The sequence below is a fragment of the Sminthopsis crassicaudata genome, chromosome 4 (assembly GCF_048593235.1).
Source record: "Sminthopsis crassicaudata isolate SCR6 chromosome 4, ASM4859323v1, whole genome shotgun sequence".
Taxonomy (NCBI): domain Eukaryota; kingdom Metazoa; phylum Chordata; class Mammalia; order Dasyuromorphia; family Dasyuridae; genus Sminthopsis; species Sminthopsis crassicaudata.
The window spans coordinates 257,935,329-257,955,719 of NC_133620.1; the positions used below are offsets into that span (position 1 = coordinate 257,935,329).

Here is a 20,391-nt window from a genome sequence, read left to right on the forward strand (position 1 = left end):
TTGTCTTCTTCCTAAGGCTATCTTATAGGGAGTTAGGTGGTACAATGGGTAGAGTGCCAGGCTTGGAATCAGGAAAACTCATCTTCATGAGTTCAAATCTGGCCTCAAACACTTACCACCTGTGTGACTGTGCAAGGGCAAGTTACTTAACCCTGTTTGTTTCAGTTTTCCATTTATAAAATGAGCTGGAGAAGGAAATGGCAAACCACTTCAGTATCTGCCAAGAAAACCCCAAATGGGATCATGAAGAAAAGGCTATCTTTCATCTAAGTTGTATGTTGTCTTTCCCATAAAGAAAGTGACTCTTTGTTTTTTGTTTTGTAACTCTCTTGCCTACCACAATTTCTGGCATATGTAATTAAATTCTTAAGGAGAGTTTGTAGATTTATACAACTTTAACACCAATACATTCCCTGTGGTACCTTATAAGATTGAAACAATATTAGGTAAAGAAAAGACTAATGGAAAGTCTAAGTAAGCTTTAGCTTTTCTAGTAGTGATTTCCATAAAAGAAATGATGAAAAGATACTATAAAGGATGTTTATGACTAAAAATTTATGACTAAAAACAGGTAAGCTGGTCATATAGAAAGAGAAACAATAGGCAACATATCATTGGAACACGTGTCTCCAATGATTTTCTTTATTAAAGATGGCTGAAATTTAACTTGGATGTTAAATAGATTTTGTGTATAGAATTTGTAGGGAATATGAACAAACAAGGGTTTTTAACATACATCACTTAAAGAAGAACCAAAAATGATGAAGTTACTGATCTATCCAAGTACCTCTATTCTGCCCTTAGCAAAAAATGGAACACTAATTTAGTACCATTAACAAAATATAGAAACTAAACATGATATTCAATTCTCTATCTTGGAACATTAAAAAAATTTTTTTTTCAGAGGAAGTATTCTATCTTGCCAAAAGCAGATTGATACAAGAAAGAACTAAATCAAGAAAACACAGAAAATCTGTGAGATGGATTTTTTAAAAATAGGAATAGATTTTAAGATACTGTAAAAGTTGCAAACGCCTACAATTTTAAGGCAACCTGCCTTAATGAATTTATTTAATGAAATAAAGCCATCTAGAATTGCCTGCAATGGCCAAATTTCAAAAATTATGGGTTTAGAGAAAACCACACACATCCGTAAGCATACCCTGTTCTTGTCTCTTATCTTTCCACTCTCTGTCATGGTGATTTCATCTATTTTAATGTATTAAACAATCATTTCTAATTATTACTTCCCAGATCTAGATGTCTGGTTCTAATCTAGTTCTTGATCTCCAGTCAACTACTTGTCGGCCATTTCCAAAATGGAATAAAATATATTTGTCATTGCTTAAAATTATTTTTAACATGTTTTATTTATTTATTATTAAATCTATCACTACATCTTTCTCCAACTACCTCTTAAACTAGGGAGAAAAAAGAAAACCCTGAAAGAAATATGCATAGTAGACAAGCAAAGCGAGTTCTCACATTATCTGTGTCTGAAAATGTATGTTTCTGCACCGTGAGGTGGGTAGAATCATCGATCCATTCCCTGGAATTGTGATTGTTTATTGCACTGAATATAACTTTTATTTCCATTCAAATTCATCCCCTCCATTCAACTAGCCTATTTCTATTGAGGGCATGATATCCTACTCAAAATCTTAATCATTCTTACTTCTTCCTCTCCCTTATACCCCACATACAATCAATTGTACCAAGTCCGATAGCTTGGTTTGCATATCATTTACCCCCTCAGATTATGGAAGGCTGGGACAAACTTTTGCCTTTATTTGTATTCCAAAACCTTAACTCAGTGTCTGGAACCTGGGCAGCAGCAGCAGCAGCAGCAGCAGCAGCAGCAGCAGCAGCAGCAGCAGCAGCATCATCATCATCATCATCATCATCATCATCAGTGCTTATTGACTGCCTTGTAACCTATCTAGAATAAAAAAAGCTACCCACCTTGGTATTTAAAGCCCTCCACAAATGGGTTCCCATATGCCATTTTTAAAAATAGTATTTTATTTTTTCAAATTACATGTAAATAAAATTTTTAGCATTCATTAAAAAAAAAAAAGTTCCAAATTTTCTCCCTCCTTTTCTTTCCTTCTTATTTAATGACAGTAAGCAATTGACTTAAGTTATAGAGATAAGTTATATCTCATATACCATTCAATATATTTTGGTTATTCCTCTTCACAACTATGTTCTAAACTGGTCTACAAGTTATTCCTAGAATTTATGTTGCCATCTAATAGCTTTGCCTTAGGTAGTTTAAGGTACATTCTTGTACCTAGAGTGTAAATTTTTATTTTTACCTCTTAGAATCTCTCCATTTTAGAGCTCAATTTAAATTCTATCTCCAATTAGAAATCTTTCTTGTCCCCCCCCCCCAGTTATTAATGCTGCCTTCTTCCTGAATTTTTTTTTACATTTGCTTTTAAAAAAAATGTATCTCTCTAGTAGAATGTAAATCCTGAAGGACAGAACTTTATTCTTTGTATACAGAGTGCAGTTTATGTAATGTAGACCATTAATGATCATTCATTTGTTGAAACAAAATGGATTGTTTTACTTTATAACTAATATACATAAATATGTATATTTACACAAATATACACATAAATAAAATATATAAATGTAAATTATATATAAATATACATTTACTTTATAAATAAATTTAAAAAGATTTTCTCATAATAAACAACATAATTTTAGCCCACATTTTAAAAATAATGCATATTATGATTCTTTTTATGGTGGCAAAGAATGAGGGGATACCCATCAATTGGGGAATGGCTAAACAAATTATGGCACATGTATGTGATGAAATACTATTGTGCTATAAGAAACGATGAAGATGGTTTCATAAAAACTTGGGAAGACTTTTATGAACTGATGCAAAGTGAAATGAGAAGAACCATAAGAATAACTTATGCAAAATTAGAAAGATAATTTTCATAGACTTCTAATTCTGATCAACTAATTCTGACCAATCACAATTCCTGAGGACTCATGATAAAACATGTTATTCACCTCCAGATAGAGAAATTATGGATTCAAACAAAGCATATTTTAAAATTTTTCTTTTTTACTTTTTTGGGACAAGACTAACATAAGAATTTATTTTGCATGACTATATATATTTTTGATAGATTTTGTTTTTCTTGCCTTATCAATAGGTGAAGGAAGAAGAAAGAGAGAGAGAATTCAAAACTGAAAATAAAATAAAACTGAATTAAAGATGAAGTACTTATCTTGGGACAGAAAATGCCATCTACATCCAGAGAGAAAACTTTGGAGACGAAATGTAGATTGAAACATAGTATTTTCACCTTTTTTTGTTTGTTTGCTTTTACTTTTTTGTGTTTTTTTTTCCCCCCTTTTGGTCTGATGTGTGTGTGTGTGTGTGTGTGTGTGTGTGTGTGTGTGTGTGTATGTGTGTATGTTTGTGTGTGTGTGTAAAACATGACAAATTTAACCTATATCAGATTGCTTGTTGTTTTGAGGAGGGAGAAAAATTTGAAACAGAAAATCTTACAAAAATAAATGTTGAAAACTACCTTTACAGTTATCTGGGAAAATAAAATACTATTAAAAACTGAAAAAAAAAACCCTTATACACTCCTCAATAATCTGTAAATTTGCCACAAAATTTTAAAATCTTTGCCTTTTCTTGCATCCAACATCATAAAATAGAATGAATGTAGAAGTTAAATTAAGTTTAAAAGGATTAGTTGGCTAAAATAAATTTTTATGGAATGTCCATAAATGGGCTAGGAATTACATAGAAACATATTTAAAAGAAATAATAACAATATGCTATTATTATTAGCCTCAAAAACTAACAAGAAAATGCCAACGGAAATGTAGATTTTTCAGTAAATGCAATATACCTTCCGTGATTTAATCATCTATTCTTGGTGCATTAGTTGGTGATAACCAATGCAAGAAGGAAATTAAATTAATTTTCTGAGAAGTATGCGTAATCCTCTTTGGGTGCCAGCCAGTTCTGTATTTGCTAAAACAGGGAGATAAACGCTATTCTCTTATGCACTCAAAATAAATAAAGGGATGCAGTAAAATTTGTGGAGCAAGTAAATTGCTTTAAAGATATCAAATTATAATGATTTTTTTTTTGCTAAAAATTGAGGGTTTGATAACAAATTCTATCTAATATTTGCAAAATTTGGTATGTTTGTTGAAGGATGTTTAAGACTATTTTAATACAAATCACTTTTTAGTTAAAAATCAATGTTAAGTTTTCTCAAATTTATCTGTCATAAGAATTCATTTTCATATACAATATGTATTAAGTTTTCTTATAAGTTTCCTATTATTGCAATATAACATTGTGTTAAGCTGAATCAGTAAGTGATTTTGTCACATAGCATTTTACAGTGTTTCACCATATGTTGCAAGATGCTTTTTAATAATCTCCATTATGGCATTAATATTATTCTGCCTTACTGCAGTCTACTGCAGTATCATGAAACATTTCAGGAGTACAAAATCACATGATATAGTGTTAGTTGATAATATCAGTCAATAATCAGTCAATCAGTTCAGTACTCTGTAAGTAACTTGGAGTTTTAGAGTCAACATACATTTAGAGAGTTCTGTGGGAGCTCTGAAATGTTAGGTGACTTGCTCATAGTCAGTTTACAGGCTTTAAGGAGGATCTATTATGCTATATTTTATCCTATATTCACTAAGCCATATGGCTGTTCTTCATTTGCTTTTACTGTCATTTGCTCCCCATTTATTACCTGTATGAGCTCCCACAAATCATTTAGGTTTTTTTTTTGTTTGTTTGTTTGTTTTTACTTCAATTTTCTCTTCTGTCAACTGAAAAGGTTGCCTAGAAGATCTCTCAAGTCCCTTGGAGGTCTAAATCTATGCTCTATAAACAAAAGATCCATTCCTAGAGTTCAATGCTTTTGGCTGGGTAAGCATCCCCAAAAAAGTATCACCCCTACTTTTTTGGGGGGCACCACTAAATTGCTCTATCATAAAAGTTAAGAAAATTTTTTTAAGGAGTTGGCATTTTGTTTGATTCTAAATTTAAGTCATATACAAACCTGCTTTTGATAATATTACTTTTCAAAAGAAAATTTTCTATTTTAAAAAATCTGTGAAATATTTTAAATTTAATACTTTGCGACCTCAGGCAAGTTATTTAACCCTCAAAGCTCTGCATTTCTCATCTTTCAAAGAAATACTTGGACTAGAATGATCTCTAAGGTCCCTTCCAGCTCTAAATTAAAGATTCCATAAGGCAGCATGTGTGGTTAAAAAAATTGTCATGTCTATCATTATAAATGCTCTTATGATAAAATATGAAAACTAATTGTCTAGCAGCTTTCTAGTAACCGAATTCTGAGACATCCTTTTGGGATGACAGCCCACGAGGAGGTTCACTCATGTGGTAGTTATTGCTGCAGCAAACTGCAGTTTACTGCAGGAGAGAAATGTATCTCCTTGCTGTGGATACAATGTAACAGTCAGCCCCCGAGCTTTGCTAATGCCTAAGGAGTCTTAGATGTCATAACGTAATAAATCATAGCTTCCATAGTTTATTCACCAAGCGTTTCACAACTGCAATAACATAAAAATCCATCTACTATAAACTCCCATAGCCTTCGTGGCGGCATGTGAGTCTGCACTGGAGCTATACTACTGCTTCCCAGTCTTCCCCAGGCCTTTATTTAAAAAGGAGAATCGACCCCTACGCTTTCCATCTCCCCCAAAAGTAAAAATAAAATAAAATAAAATAAAAATCAATTCAATTCCCAAATTAATCCATAAATCCCTTGAGATATTAGGTTAGAAGTTGTTTCCATCAGATTCACTAAATGAGACATCATTTAGTACCCACAACACTAGAGTAAGTATGCTCCTTTTTTTCCGGAACCCCCCCCCCCCCATTTCCAGCCCGAAGAATTCATGCTAAATTCGAGGGAAGGAGGCATGGGAGGGAAAGGGAATGATGCAGTTCACATCCTGGGTCCATCAGGAGAATCTTGGCGACTCAGGAAGGGCGCTGTTAATGGAGAAGCTGCAGAGGGGATAGCTGCCTCTCCCATCCCCAGCTCATCCAGCTTTGTAAGCGGGAAAAATTAAAGCACTCCCTCGGTTTTCCGAGCGTATAAGTACTAATCCTTCCTTCCCTACCCTCACCTGACTTCAGCAGGTCAGGATGCAGGGTAGGTATGCTACTCCGCCCTCACGCTCCCACCTTCCTCTCTTCCCTACGTCTGACTCCACCGCAGGTTTGGACAGCGGGGCGAGCTAGGGAGCCACAGATAATGCAAAACCGAGGGAAAAGCATCAGCTTCCCCTCCACCCTCCCTGCTATTGCCTCAGCCGCTCCCCCAGGGCCGCATCCTTCCTGCCTGTGAGGCTGCAGGCAAAGCCCACCCTCGGGCCGCGGGCCCCTAGTCGGACTCCCGAATGCCTTTTGCAGTCTCTCGCTGCTCAGGACTCAGTGTACCTCACTTGAAGGAGCCATGTTCGCTGTCCCCCTCTGCAGCATTCTCAACCTGTGACGTCATCAACCAGCAAGCCAAGTCCAAACCATCCCCCTCTTTTCCCTCCTCTTTTACTCCCCCCTCCCGGGGAGCCGCCGGCCGCAGGCAACTTGGGGATGCGCTCGCGCGCCCCACCCCCACGGTTCTTAGCACGCCAGCCCCTTCTCCAGTCCTGGGGTCAGCATTTAAATTGGGCGCTGCTGGAATGCTGGAGCTGGAGGCGTCCACCGGGCAATGCGGCTGGCTCGGCCGGAGCAGAGGCTCCCCTCTCTCGGTTTCCATGCAGCGCTGCCGCTGGGGGCTGAGCCGCACCATCGCGGGAGGCGGGGGGAGGGGAAGGGTGAGGGCAAGGAAGGAGGTAGGGAAAAAAAATCCCCGGCTGCCGGGTCGCTTCCCTGTCGCCGTCTGCTGAGTCATGCTTTGAGCTCCCCCCCAGCATTCAATCATCAGCTCCGATCTGCTCGGTGTCTGCAGCCATTGGGGAGCCTCCTCTCGGGATCAGCAGCCCTGAGAATGACGCCGCCGCCGCCGCCGCCGCTCTAGAGCCAACACACATTCTGCCATCCATCCATCCATCCATCCTGCGTCGCTCGTGCTGCGTGTGCGTGTCCCCAGGTGCTTGTGCATGTGTCTCCGTGTCCTTCCAGCCTAGCCTGAACATCCCCCACTTCTCACCATGATTGCCGCAGCTTTCCTGGTGCTGCTGAGACCTTACAGCATCCAATGTGCCCTCTTCCTCTTGCTGCTTCTGCTGGGGACCATCGCCACCATCCTCTTCTTCTGCTGCTGGCACCGCAGGCTGCAGAAAGGGAGGCATCCCATGAAATCTGTCTTTTCGGGTCGCTCCAGGAGCCGAGGTAAGAGATGCAGAGGCTACGGTTTCCTGGACAGGAGAGATGTTTGGAGCCGTTAGAAGGGAGGAAAAGCTCTCCTATTTCTCCTCCACTATCTCCCACCTCCAGTTACCCACTTCTTACCTGACTCCGATTATTTATCCCCATCTTAGAGGATCTAGGCAGTGCAGGGTGGGAGGGGAAGGAGGAGTGAGGGATGCACATTTTAACCTCAGGTTGCTAAAACCTGAAGAGATTCCAAGCCGAGTCCAAGACTGCGGCAGCCTGGTCCCCACCCATCCTTCTTCCCAGGAGCTTAGCCAGACGATGAGAAGAAAGTCAGGGATGCGATAGCCGGGGTTCCCTGTAACTCCCCGATAACTTTGGCGGGACCTTCCTCCGGGAAGAGCACGGAAGGGGTGATGGTTCTCTCACGGGCTCCCTTACTGGATAAGACGGTGTGTGTAGGGGGATGGGGGTGGGGGATTGCCTGACATGGACCGAGGTCACCTAGTATAAGTTATTAACTAGTGATTCACCTGGTGCTGAAATCAGGGTCCGATGCAGTTCTGGCTTTTCTGTTTTCTCTCCAGATGCGGTTGTGAGATCTCACCACTTGCGTTCAGAGGTAATTTATTTAGCCCGCACTCTCAAGGTCAGAAGAAGTTCTATTTCCTGAGTACCAATATTCATTGTGTTCTTGTTATGAAATCACTGGGTCACTGAGTTGCTGGCATGTCAGTCTAAGTTAGATTGGTATTGGAGTAAATCTTTCCAGGCGATTTCCCAAACAAACAAAACTGCTCGACTAGTTCAAGCAGGCTCAGCAAAAAGATTTAAAAGACTCTGCTTATGTATTCATGTATATATTTACTGAGGAAGGGGCTAGTTAAAAAAATAAATATCACAGAACCAGAGAATAGCTAACTGAAGAGTAGATGTGAGTTTACTTCTTAGTCTACAAGGTATAATTTACTGGTAGCTGCTTCCAACATGTGGTTAGCTCACTGTTGTTGCCAAGTTATTCACTGAGATAGGAGCCACAGAGGGGAGAGGCCACTTTAAAGAACTGAATTAGGAGATTGGCTACATCTGCCTTTCATTTTCAGCACTGCCACGTTTATTTTCATAGCATTATACATCTAGAGCTGGAAAGCTCAGAAACCATGCCAACTCTCCTCATTAAGAGATAAGAAAAGACTTGGTTCTTTGAAGAATATGTTATATTTAGAAGTTTTTGATGGTACCTGCAGAGTGATGATAGCTCTGATTGGATTGAGGAATGAGGAATTCCTCTGCTGGTCTCCTAACATTTGGAACCATACCTTTCGCTGTGGATACAGGTGATGTCAGCAGGGGTTAGGCGGAGCTTTTTAATTTATTCATAGAAATAAATTATGTTTTTCCTTAAGTAGTATAACAGTTTTATATTGACATTTTAACTAAGAACCACTGGTTCTAAAGTTGGTTCTAAAACTGACATTTTAGACATTGTCACTCAAGGTGTGTTCAGACCTTAAGCCTTCAAATGAGGTGGCAATTTTTTTCTTAATAGGGTATTCACATAGCCAGTCTTTATGCTTGTTAGTACTGATAATCAGTATTATTTGTGCAACTTAGAGAGGACATCCCAGAGTTGTGGGAAAGAATTGTACTTTTATTTAAAGTGAAAGCACACAACAGACTTTAGTTAAATGAAGAACTGCATTCTTGCTCTGTCTCATATGGAAACTCATTTTGCCTGGAAAAAATATATTTCATCAAGTTCTAGGTTAATGGAAATTCCATTTTTGGACACTACACCTGACCTTTGTTGCTTATAATTGTATTATGATATAACAACACCTTGGTGTGATATAATTAGCAATATCTCTATAAAGAGAAATGTCAGACTATTTTCTTTTCAATTTGGGATGATGGGAGACAACCCAGTAGTATGAAATGTTTCGGAGCATGTACAAAAATAAATGTTTTAGTTCTGAAAAATTTTAAAGTTATTGTTAATGTACTGAATTGCAATACCTAGTAAAGAACCATTATACAACTTGAACAATGCTACAAAAAACATATTATTAATTTCTTTCTATATAAAGGGCTTTATTTTTCTTTCCTTCTCAATGATTGGAGAAGGCAGAGCAAGAGAATTTGGAACTAAAAATAAAATGAAACTGAATTTTAAATAACCCCAAAGTAAAACATAATATATTTGATAGTCTCAATAGAGCAGTCTGTGGAATATGATGGAGTAAATATGGAACTGCTACAAAATCTTGGCTGAGCTTTTTTGTCCAAAAAGATAAATCACTCATCTTGAAGAAATAAATGCTACCATTAAGAGTGTCTTTAGGTCCTATAATAGATGATTTCTGCTGGTGAATACTCATTTAGTCTAAAAATAAACATGATCTTATGGAAGAAAGATCTGTGGTAAGTACAGTCATTGAATGTTTTATCCCTTAGTAAACATAGTTTACTTTGAGATGCTAGTTAAGTACAGTGGTTTTATCCATTGACTCATTTATTGAGACCTGGGTCTAACTTACACGAGAGTATGCATTTGGTAATCTGAAAAGACATATTGTGTGTCAGATTTGCTTGTGGGTTAGTTGTTCCTACTATCAATTGCCTGTAATCAGGCCATGTGTCTACAGAAATTCAATTTTTGTATCGACAAGGATGATGTACATTTACAGACAAGGCTGCAGGAGGAAGTTTGTTCAGTACTTGCTTTTGCTGGGTGCTAACATTTTCCCCAATATCTAGAAATAGTTTAAACAATATGTATATATGTATATCCATATACATATTCTTAAATGCAAATATGAAATATTATATATAAAACACATCCATGTACATATACACATACATGTCTACTGACTTAATTTCCCCAAATATCCATTCTTTTCTACCCAGTGATTCATCCCTTGTAACAAGGTGGGGGGGGGAAAGAGAGAGAAGGAAAAAGAAAAAAAAATACTTAAGCAAAATTAACCAACCTGTCAATCAAATATGATAGTGTTCCATCCTTATAATAACCCACTAAGAGGAACTAGAGGTACATTTCTTCTTTGGAGATCAATCTTTTCTATTACATTTTTTCCCCTGCATCTGCTACTTCAGTCTGTATCAATTTGTCTGTCTTCCCATGCTTCCCTGAATTCTTCATCTTCATCTTTTCTTATGGTACAGTACTATTCCATTTCATTTACTTATGTACCACAGATTGTTTAGCCACCCTCCTCCCTTCCATAACCCTAATCCGTGATAGCCACAGACTTCAACTTTGTAAATATTGGGGCAGTCAGGTGTAAAAATGGATAGAGCACCGAGCTTAGAATCAAGGAGACTCATCTTTGTGAGTTAAAATCCACTCTCAGACACTTATTAAATGTGTGACACTTATTAGTACTTAACCCTGTTTGCCTCTTTTTCTCATCTGTAAAATGAGCTGCAGAAGTATGCAGAATTCCAGTATCTTTGCTAAGGAAATCCCCAAATGAGGTAATCAAGAGTCAGACATGACTGAACACACAAACTTCTATAGGCCTAATTCATACAACTAAACAACAATAAACTTCAACTAAATAAATATAGCCAAATGGACAATATTAGATGATTTGTGCCTTGAACATTTATATAAACTTGTTGGTATAAAATTAACTTGATTCTTTTTTATATTTAGTTCAGTTGCTATATTACAGTCTAATATGCTTTCAAAAAATGAGTTTGTTCATTTCAACAAACATTCACACAGTTATTATGTTCAAGACACTGTGCTAGGTTTTGGAAATACAACGACAAGAATGAAAAATACACTTTATCTCAAGGATTCTCTCTTCTACAAGATTAAGGAATTACATGATGAGTATGTAGTTTGACTGTTTCCTATGTATTTCACAAACAATTTGTGCATATCATAGATGTCCTTCTTTTTAAAAGGACATCTTAAGAAATATTTTCCTCTGTCCCCTTTTCACTAAAATGTTATCTCTTGTAGATTTCTTTAGATAAAAATTTGACTAAATTTACAACTAGCCAAACACATTTTAAAAATTGGGCTTGGAAGAGAAATAAGTTTTAAAAATTGGCAGTTGTTTAAAAGCACTCAAATATCCAAGGAAGTATTTTGATTTTCTGATAGTTTATCCATACCTTGAGCTAAAACTTCTAATATTATATTTCCATTCCAAGCTAAGTAATTAAATACTTGACTTTTACCATTTCTATCTTGATCAAAAGAAAGAGGTGAATTTAGAATTTGCTAGTTTATTTTGCGTTATGGAAGATCTTTAGAGAGATGGTCTACAATTTTTTTTAGCAGTTAACAATTTTATTAGGTTTATTGTTTGACTAAATTTTCACATCCAGTTTTCAATCTTATCCAGCAATTATATATGTGTAAAGGTATTTTTTAAGAAATTCAGCTAATTATTTTTTGTCTTCCTTGATGTCAACTAATGGTTCTTGTAAACTAGTTGGAAGATGTTGCATTTTCATAATTTTAGCAAATGTGTTCAAAACCTACTGAATCTCTTAATTTGGTAAATTTTAAAACCGGTTCAAATTTATTTTAACATGTTTTTAAAATACACAAATAGGTGGCAAGTAATCAATGGCTTCATACTATCATTGGTACAATATCTCAAGGTATAATATAAAGTTGAGCTTAATCATTAATAAATGTAGATGTGAATATTTCAAATAATCTTGATAACTTTGATTTTGTTTTTGATTTCTTTATGAAATGAGCTTAGATCATCATTGTCTAAGCCTTGTAATCTAACTGATAAAGAACTCATACAACAATTAGAAGTGTCAACTCTTTTATTTTCTGGTTTGAGTTCTCATCATTCATTTTATCATCAAGATATCTATAAAAATATGTTGATTTTGTGTATGTTTAGATAAAACTAGTTGATGTAACTGAAAAATCCACTTAATCAGGCACATATAAACTGCAACATAATGCAATTTTTTTCTTTTTCTTTTTCTTTTTTTAAATTTATTTAGAATTTTTCCCACAGTATATATGCATGAGTAATTTTAAAAATAATATTATCCCTTGTATTCGTTTTTCCAAATTATCCCCTCCTTCCCTCCACTCCCTCCCCCCGATGACAGGCAATCCCATACATTTTACATGTGTTACAATATAACCTAGATACAATATATGTGTGTAAATACCATTTTCTTGTTGCACATTAAGTATTAGATTCTGAAGGTATAAGTAACCTGGGTAGATAGACAGTAGTGCTAACAATTTACATTCACTTCCCAGTGATCCTTCTCTGGGTGTAGTTATTTCTGTCCATCATTGATCAACTGGAAGTGAGTTGGATCTTCCTTATGTTGAAGATATCCACTTCCATCAGAATACATCTTCATACAGCATTGAAGTGTACTGCAATCTTCTGGTTCTATTCATTTCACTCAGCATCAGTTGATGTAAGTCTCTCCAAGCCTCTCTGTATTCCTCCTGCTGGTCATTTCTTACAGAGCAATAATATTCCATATCCTTCATATACCATAATTTACCCAAACATTCTCCAATTGATGGACATCCATAATGCAATTTTTTGACATCAAATGAATGAGTGTGGGTACTCTGTCAACCCTTTCAAGTTGTAAGAGTAAAGGTAACAGTGTAAATATATTAAATACTAGTAAATCTTAATAATGCCTTTGTTATTCTTAAATGAAAAACATATCTAAATAGAAATTTTAATATTTTCTTCTTACAACCCAACTAATCATCATCCCATTTTCTGATACATAGACATCCCACTTTTCTTTCTTTTTTAAAAAACTTTTTAAATATTTTACCCTCCCCCCATTACAAATAGAAACAATTTTTAATATTTATTTTTTAAAAATCTGAATTCCAAATTTTCTACTTTCTTTCTTTTTCCTTCTCCCATTGAAGGAAAACCTCAATGAAAAAGTCAAACACTTTGGTACAGGTTATACATGTACAATCATGCAAAACATAGAAAAACTGAGAAAAATAAAGGTATGTTTTGATCTTTATTCAGACCTCATCAGCGTTTTCTCTGAAGATGGAAAGCATTTTTCATCATAAATCCTTTGGAATTATCTTAGGTCATTGTGTTGCTGAGAATAACTAATCAATCACAGTTGATAATCATACAGTATTGCTGTTTTATATACAGTGTGCTCATTATAATTTGCATCAGTTCATGTGAAAGACATGATTTTCCAGATTTTTCTGAGAGCATACTGTTCATCATTTTTATTGCATAATAGTATTTCATCATAATCATATACCACAATTTTTTTAGTCATTCCCTAACTGAGGGATATCCCCTTAATTTCCCATTCTTTGGTACTCCAAAAAGAGCTATTGAAATATATATGTGTATACACACACACACACACCTCATATGACTTTTTTTTTATTTTTTTATTTCTTTGTGATGCATATTCTAGGTATAATTGCTGGGCCAAAGGGTATGTATGATTTTATAGGCCTTTGGCACAGATTGCTCTACTGAGTGAATCTATATACAACTCCATTAATTGTGGATTGTAATTATAATTATTAATTATACTTTTCTTTAGGAAATTGTTTAAATGCATAAGGAGAGGACTTTGCCCCTTTCCCTAGTAATGACTAATCTGCCCTATTCATGGCTTATTCTACCTAGTTTACTTGGAATGATTCTTATTTGGCAAAATGGGTTCCTACTGAGGGAATTTCAAATTTGACAGAAACATTTCAGTAAAGTATAGAGCCATGCTACTGGGACTCAATTTACTTCAACAAAATCCTACAACAGTGAAGAATTAAATAAGGAGGCCCAGATTAATTTTGCTGACCTAATAGGTCATAGTACCTCAGCTTGATTTACTTATTCATGAAATGAAAATAAATAATAAATAAAGATAAAATTAACTAGGACTTCTGATATCTTATTTCCTTGTTCCAAGCTAAGTAACCAAATAATTCATTTTTACCATTTCTATCTTAATTGAAAGAGGGAGATGGTTTTAGAATCTGCCAGATCACTTTGTACTAAGACTGTTAGAGAGATGATCTATAAACACTTTTTTATCATACACTCTTATTAATAAATTTAAATCTGATGCATCTATTATGTGTATTTTGATTTATTTTCATATTATGCACATGGCTTACTCTACTAATATATTATGCACACTGTAAAACAAATTAAAAAGAAATTAAAAAGAGATGAAATGATTTAAATATTTAAAAATTGTGTAATGATACAAAAATCCTTTTCTCAAGGTAATATTAATTAATAATTAATGAAATTTAAATTATATTTAAAATAAATCTTCTGAAGTAATAATCCTTCTAATTTTAATAATAGTCTGTGAAGACAAGAAAGTGCTAATTCATCCAGCCAATCTTTCAAATGGTATATCTTTATCTTGTTAATCTGTTATATCCTTTATAAGGTATGAGAATAAGGGTTAAGTATTCCTCTAAATGGGACAATTAGATACTGCAATAGATCAGACCTGGAGTCAGGAACATTGATCTTCCTGAGTTCCCTCAGCTGTGTGACCCAGAGCAAATCACATAACTATATTTGCCTCAATTTCCTCATCTATAAAATGAGTCGGAGAAGGAAAAGATGAACTACTTGATGTCTTTGCTAAGAAAAACCCAAATGGATCATAGAATTGTGCATGATTGTAGTAATTGAATATCCCTTCAAGATTTGAATTACATGAGTACAACTCATATCCAATAAACAATTATGTCTAACTTAAATTCATCATATGCAAAATATATATGGATCTACTCTATTTATTGAGTATTCCTAAAATAGAGGTTTTTTCCCATAAGTCTTTCCTTCTTTCTTATTTATCTATTTCTATTGAGGGAATCATTTTCCGAGTCACTAAGATTTGCAACTTTGGTGTCTTTCTGGATACTCCACTTTCCATTGAGGTCGCTAGTATACAGTGGACTAAGTTTGGGCCTGAAATCAGGAACCTCTGATTTCAAATCTACCTTCAAGTGCTTTAATAGCTGTGTGATCCTGGGAAACTCACCTTACCTGTTTTTCCCAATTTCCTCAGCTGTAAATTGGGGATAATATAGCACCTACCTTCAAGATTGTTGTGAAGATAAAATGAGTTAATATTTGTAAAAGCACTTATTACGTGCCTGGAACATAATAGATATTATATAAGTGGTTTTTACCTATCTTCCCAAATATCCAATCAATTTCCAAGTTGTGTTTGTAAATTATACAGTCTCTATTAAGGTATCCATTCATACAACATCACCCTAATTCAGGCCCTCAGCAGCTTCTATCTGGATTACAGCAATAACATCCTAATTGGGGAATGGAGGGATGGAGGGAAGCTAAGTAGTATGGTGGCTAGAGCACTGGACTTGGAATCAGGGAGACATCTTCCTGAGTTCAAATCCAGTCTCAGATACTAGCTGTGCAACCCCAGGCAAGTCACTTAACTCTTTTTACCTCAGTTCCTCAACTATATAATGATTTGAAGAAGGAAATGGTAAACCACCCCAGTATCTTTGCCAAGAAAACTCCAAATGGGGTCCTCAAGAGTCAAATATGACTGAAATGACCAAACAACAAATTCCTAATTGGAGGTGTCTCTACCTTCAATCATCCTTTCCCAGTCTACCATCCACAGAGCTGCCAAACTGATATTCCTAAAACACAGGTATGAGCATGTTATTTCTCTATTCAAGCTACTTCAGTAATTTCTTATTGCCTTTGGGATGAAGCAGAAACTCGTCTATTTAACATCTAAAGCGCTTAGTAATCAGGCTCCAATCCATCTTTCTGAACTAATATAATTTCTTTTTAAATAATAGCTTTTTATTTTCTTTTTTTAAAAATTTATATGTATTGCAGTGAACAACTCAGAGGATGAGCAATAAGCATTGGAGTAGGAATGAGCTATGCCTAGCATAAATTATAAGCCTAGAAAACTATATAAATAAAATCTAATCTTTAAAAAAAAATCACCTGCCTATTACTACTCAAAAACAGCAAATAACTATATATCAAAGCATTACAACTTTTTAATACTTATGCAAGTTCTATATTAAAAGATCATATCTATTAATATCTAAAAATCATATCTGATTTTTATGATTTTGTTATTAATATGTTTAATATATTATACTTATAGTTTTTTTAAAATATTGAACCAACATTATATCCCTGGTATATATTCTACCAAGTAATAGGGTATAGTCTTTATTATGTGTTGCTGTACTTTTTAATAGCTTTTTATTTTCAAAATACATGCAAAAATAGTTTTCAGCATTCATTCTTGCAAAACCTTGTGTTCCAAATTTTTCTCCCTTCCTTCCCCCCTCCCTTAGACAGTAAATAATCCAACAGATGTTAAATATATACAATTCTTATATATACATACATATATATATATACATATATATATGTCCACATTTATCATGCTGCACAAGAAAAATCAGATCAAAAAGGGAAAAATGAGAAAAAAAGCAAACAAACAACATAAAAAGTGAAAAAATTATGTTGTGATCCACATTCAGTTCCCATGGTCCTCTTTCTGGATGCAGATAGTTCTATTGGAATTGGCCAAAATCACCTCATTGTTGAAAAGAGCCAAATACATCAGAATTAATCATCACATAACTTTGACTAAAATTATTTCTTTTCATGTATTCTATATTCCAGTCATGCTGGACTACTCATTACTTGCTGTTCTACCACCTGCCTTTGTACCTTTGCCCAATAATGAGAAATAAATAAGTACTACCTTTTCTAATGGAAAGACCTTTTCCATTAGAGGCCTTTTCTAATCTCTTTCCCTTCCTAGTATTCGCCCCAAAATATTTTGTATTTATTTTATACATATTTTATATTTACCCATACGTATACAAATTGTTCTCCCCTTGAGAAAAAGGTAGTTTGATTTTGCCTTTGTATCCTTGATATTTAACACAATGCCTTACAAATAATAAGTGCTTAATATATGCTTGTCAAATGGAATTGAATTATTTACTGAGTACATGCTAGGTACCTGGTACTGTTAGTCACTGGAAACTAGATAGTATTAGACATAATACCAGTTAATCTATCCAGGAATTTCTATTCCATTTGAAGGGACTAAACTCAAATTAAAATAACAAATATTTCTAAGCAGTGATAAAAAAGAGGCACTGATCTTTACCTTGGAAATCTTTGGTTCTTCACCCCCTTCTTATTCTATAACTATATACTACAGGAATTCAAAGAAGGGAGAGATTATTTCCAGATGAGACAATCAGGAAAGCCTTTAGTAGGAAGGTGAAATTTCTTCAAGACCTTGAAGGATAAAGAGAGCAAAAGGATGAAGACAGGATAACAAAAGCCACAGTCAATGAATAATGAGTAGTGTGGTCTGATAGGATGGAAACTAAGGGGAAAGGACTGGAAAGCTGAGATAAAATTGTGGAAGCCCTAAACGTTAAGCCAGTTTGTGCAGAAAGAAGTCAACATATAACAAGTGTCCTTTCTAGTGGAGACAAAGTTGGATTAAAAATGTCACCATAACTTCCTTTCCAGCTGCTCTTTTAAAGTTTCCTGCTGACATAATCAATATATGACACCAATATGTGCCTATATACTACTATGTAAATATATAATATTCCTATTATGTGGAAGGTACTATATCAAGCTCTGGGTATACAAAGAAAGGCAAAAGATAAGTCTGGCTGGAGGAGCTCACAATCAGTGGGTGAGCCAATATGAAAACAAACTGGATATATATATATATATATATATATATATATATATATATATATATATATGTATAGGATAAATAGAAGATAATCTCAGAGGGAGGGTACTAGATTTAAGAGGGATTGGGATCTTCAGTAGAAGGTGGGACTTGAAAGAAATCAGGGAAGCTAGGAGGTGGAGATAAGGGAATATGTTCCAGGAGAGAGCCAGTGCAAATGTCCATTTCTTGTTCATGGAATGATAAAGTCAATGTTACTGAATGGAAGAGTACATGGTAGGGGGTGTAAGGTGTAAGGGGATTGGAAAGGCTGTGTGACTGGGTTTTAAAGGACATTGAATACTAGAAAATTTTATATTTTATTCTGGAAACGATATCTAGTGGAATTTATAGTGTTATAGCCAGACTTGCACTTTAGAAAAATCACTTTGGAGGTGGAATGGAGGATGAAGTGGGGTAGGGGGCATTTTTGGCATGCAGACCTTTCAGGAGACTATTGCAATAGTCCATGTGTGAGGTAGTATTAGGGGGTATATTTGAGATGTTACAAAGGTGAAGCTGACAGGTATTGGCAATAGATTGTATATGGGGGGGATGAGAGTTAATGAGGAATTGAAGACGACCCTCAGGTTGCCCAGGTTTGGTTCTTATTTGTCCTTTGTTCTTGAGAGGACCATGACATCAGGAAGGTGATGCCATTTGTTGCAAGTGAATTGGATTTAAGTGAGGGAGGGATGTCCAAAGTCACCACCTTCACTCTCTCCTCTGGAGACATTTGGTCCAGCAACAATTTATAGATCAGGACCACTGGAGATGACCCTGGATACAGTGGAGACCTTAGCCTCTACAAGCTAAATTCTTTCCTGGATCTTAGTTTGACTTAGGCCAGAGACAAAGAATGGCCTGTTTTACTTAGTTTTAAAATAACAACAACAACAAAAACAGTTTGTAGTGTTAGGGGGAAGACTCTTAGGGTTTCTGGCCAAAACAGAAACAATTGCTATTTACACTCAGTTGGGTCCAAACAATGACTAAGCGAGACTTGGGCTGGGACCTATTGTTGGCCAATCAATTGAGCCAGTGTGATTTGGTTTTAAGACCTGGTCCTTAAGAAAGAGATCTAGCCCACAATCCTCAAGATTTCTTGTGAGGTTTCAGACAATTCTCAGAGGAAGAAATTGAAACTATATCCACTCACATGAAAGAGTGTTCCAAATCACTACTGATCAGAGAAATGCAAATTAAGACCACTCTGAGATACCACTACACACCTGTCAGATTGGCTAAGATGACAGGAACAAATAATGACAAATGTTGGAGGGGATGTGGGGAAATTGGGACACTAATACATTGCTGGTGGAGTTGTGAAAGAATCCAGCCATTCTGGAGAGCAATCTGGAATTATGCCCAAAAAGTTATCAAACTGTGCATACCCTTTGACCCAGCAGCGCTACTACTGGGATTATATCCCAAAGAAATACTAAAGAGCGGAAAGAGACATATATGTGCCAAAATGTTTGCGGCAGCTCTTTTTGTTGTAGCTAGAAACTGGAAGATGAATGGATGTCCATCAGTTGGAGAATGGTTGGGTAAATTGTGGTATATGAAGGTTATGGAATATTATTGCTCGGTAAGAAATGACCAGCAGGAGGAATATAGAGAGGCCTGGAGAGACTTAAATCAACTGATGCTGAGTGAAATGAGCAGAACCAGAAGATCACTGTACACTTCAACAACAATACTGTATGGGGATGTATTCTGATGGAAGTGGAAATCTTCAACATAAAGAAGATCCAACTCACTTCCAGTTGATCAATGATGGACAGGGGTAGCTGCACCCAGAGAAGAAACACTGGGAGGGGAATGAAAATTGTTAGCACTAATATCTGTCTGCCCAGGTTGCATGTACCTTCGGATTCTAATGTTTATTGTGCAACAAGAAAATGATATTCACACACATGTATTGTACCTAGACTATATTGTAACACATGTAAAATGTATGGGATTGCCTGTCGTCGGGGGGAGGGAATAGAGGGAGGGGGGGTAATTTGGAAAAATGAATACAAGGGATAATATTATAAAATATATATATATATATATATATATATATATATATATATATAAAAGATTTCTTGTGAGGTTTCCTAAACAAAATGTGTCTTCCTTTGGGCATAGCACCAGCAAGTAAGGATATGATTCCTTATGTAGACAGAGGAAGTAGGAGGGGGATAAAGAAGGAAAGAAGGAAGAAAGGGAGGAGGTAGGAAGGAAGGAAGGAAGGAAAAGTAGGA

General features: G+C 35.6%; 1 protein-coding gene across 1 annotated transcript in view; it reads left to right on the forward strand.

Moving 5' to 3' along the window:
- The first annotated feature begins 7,127 nt into the window (after positions 1-7,127).
- Positions 7,128-20,391, forward strand: part of DST (dystonin) — a 570,187-nt gene continuing 556,923 nt past the window's right edge. Inside the window, 2 exon segments of the mRNA XM_074310618.1 lie at positions 7,128-7,387; positions 7,957-7,991. Coding sequence (XP_074166719.1) covers positions 7,207-7,387; positions 7,957-7,991 — 216 coding nt within the window. The 5' untranslated portion in view covers positions 7,128-7,206.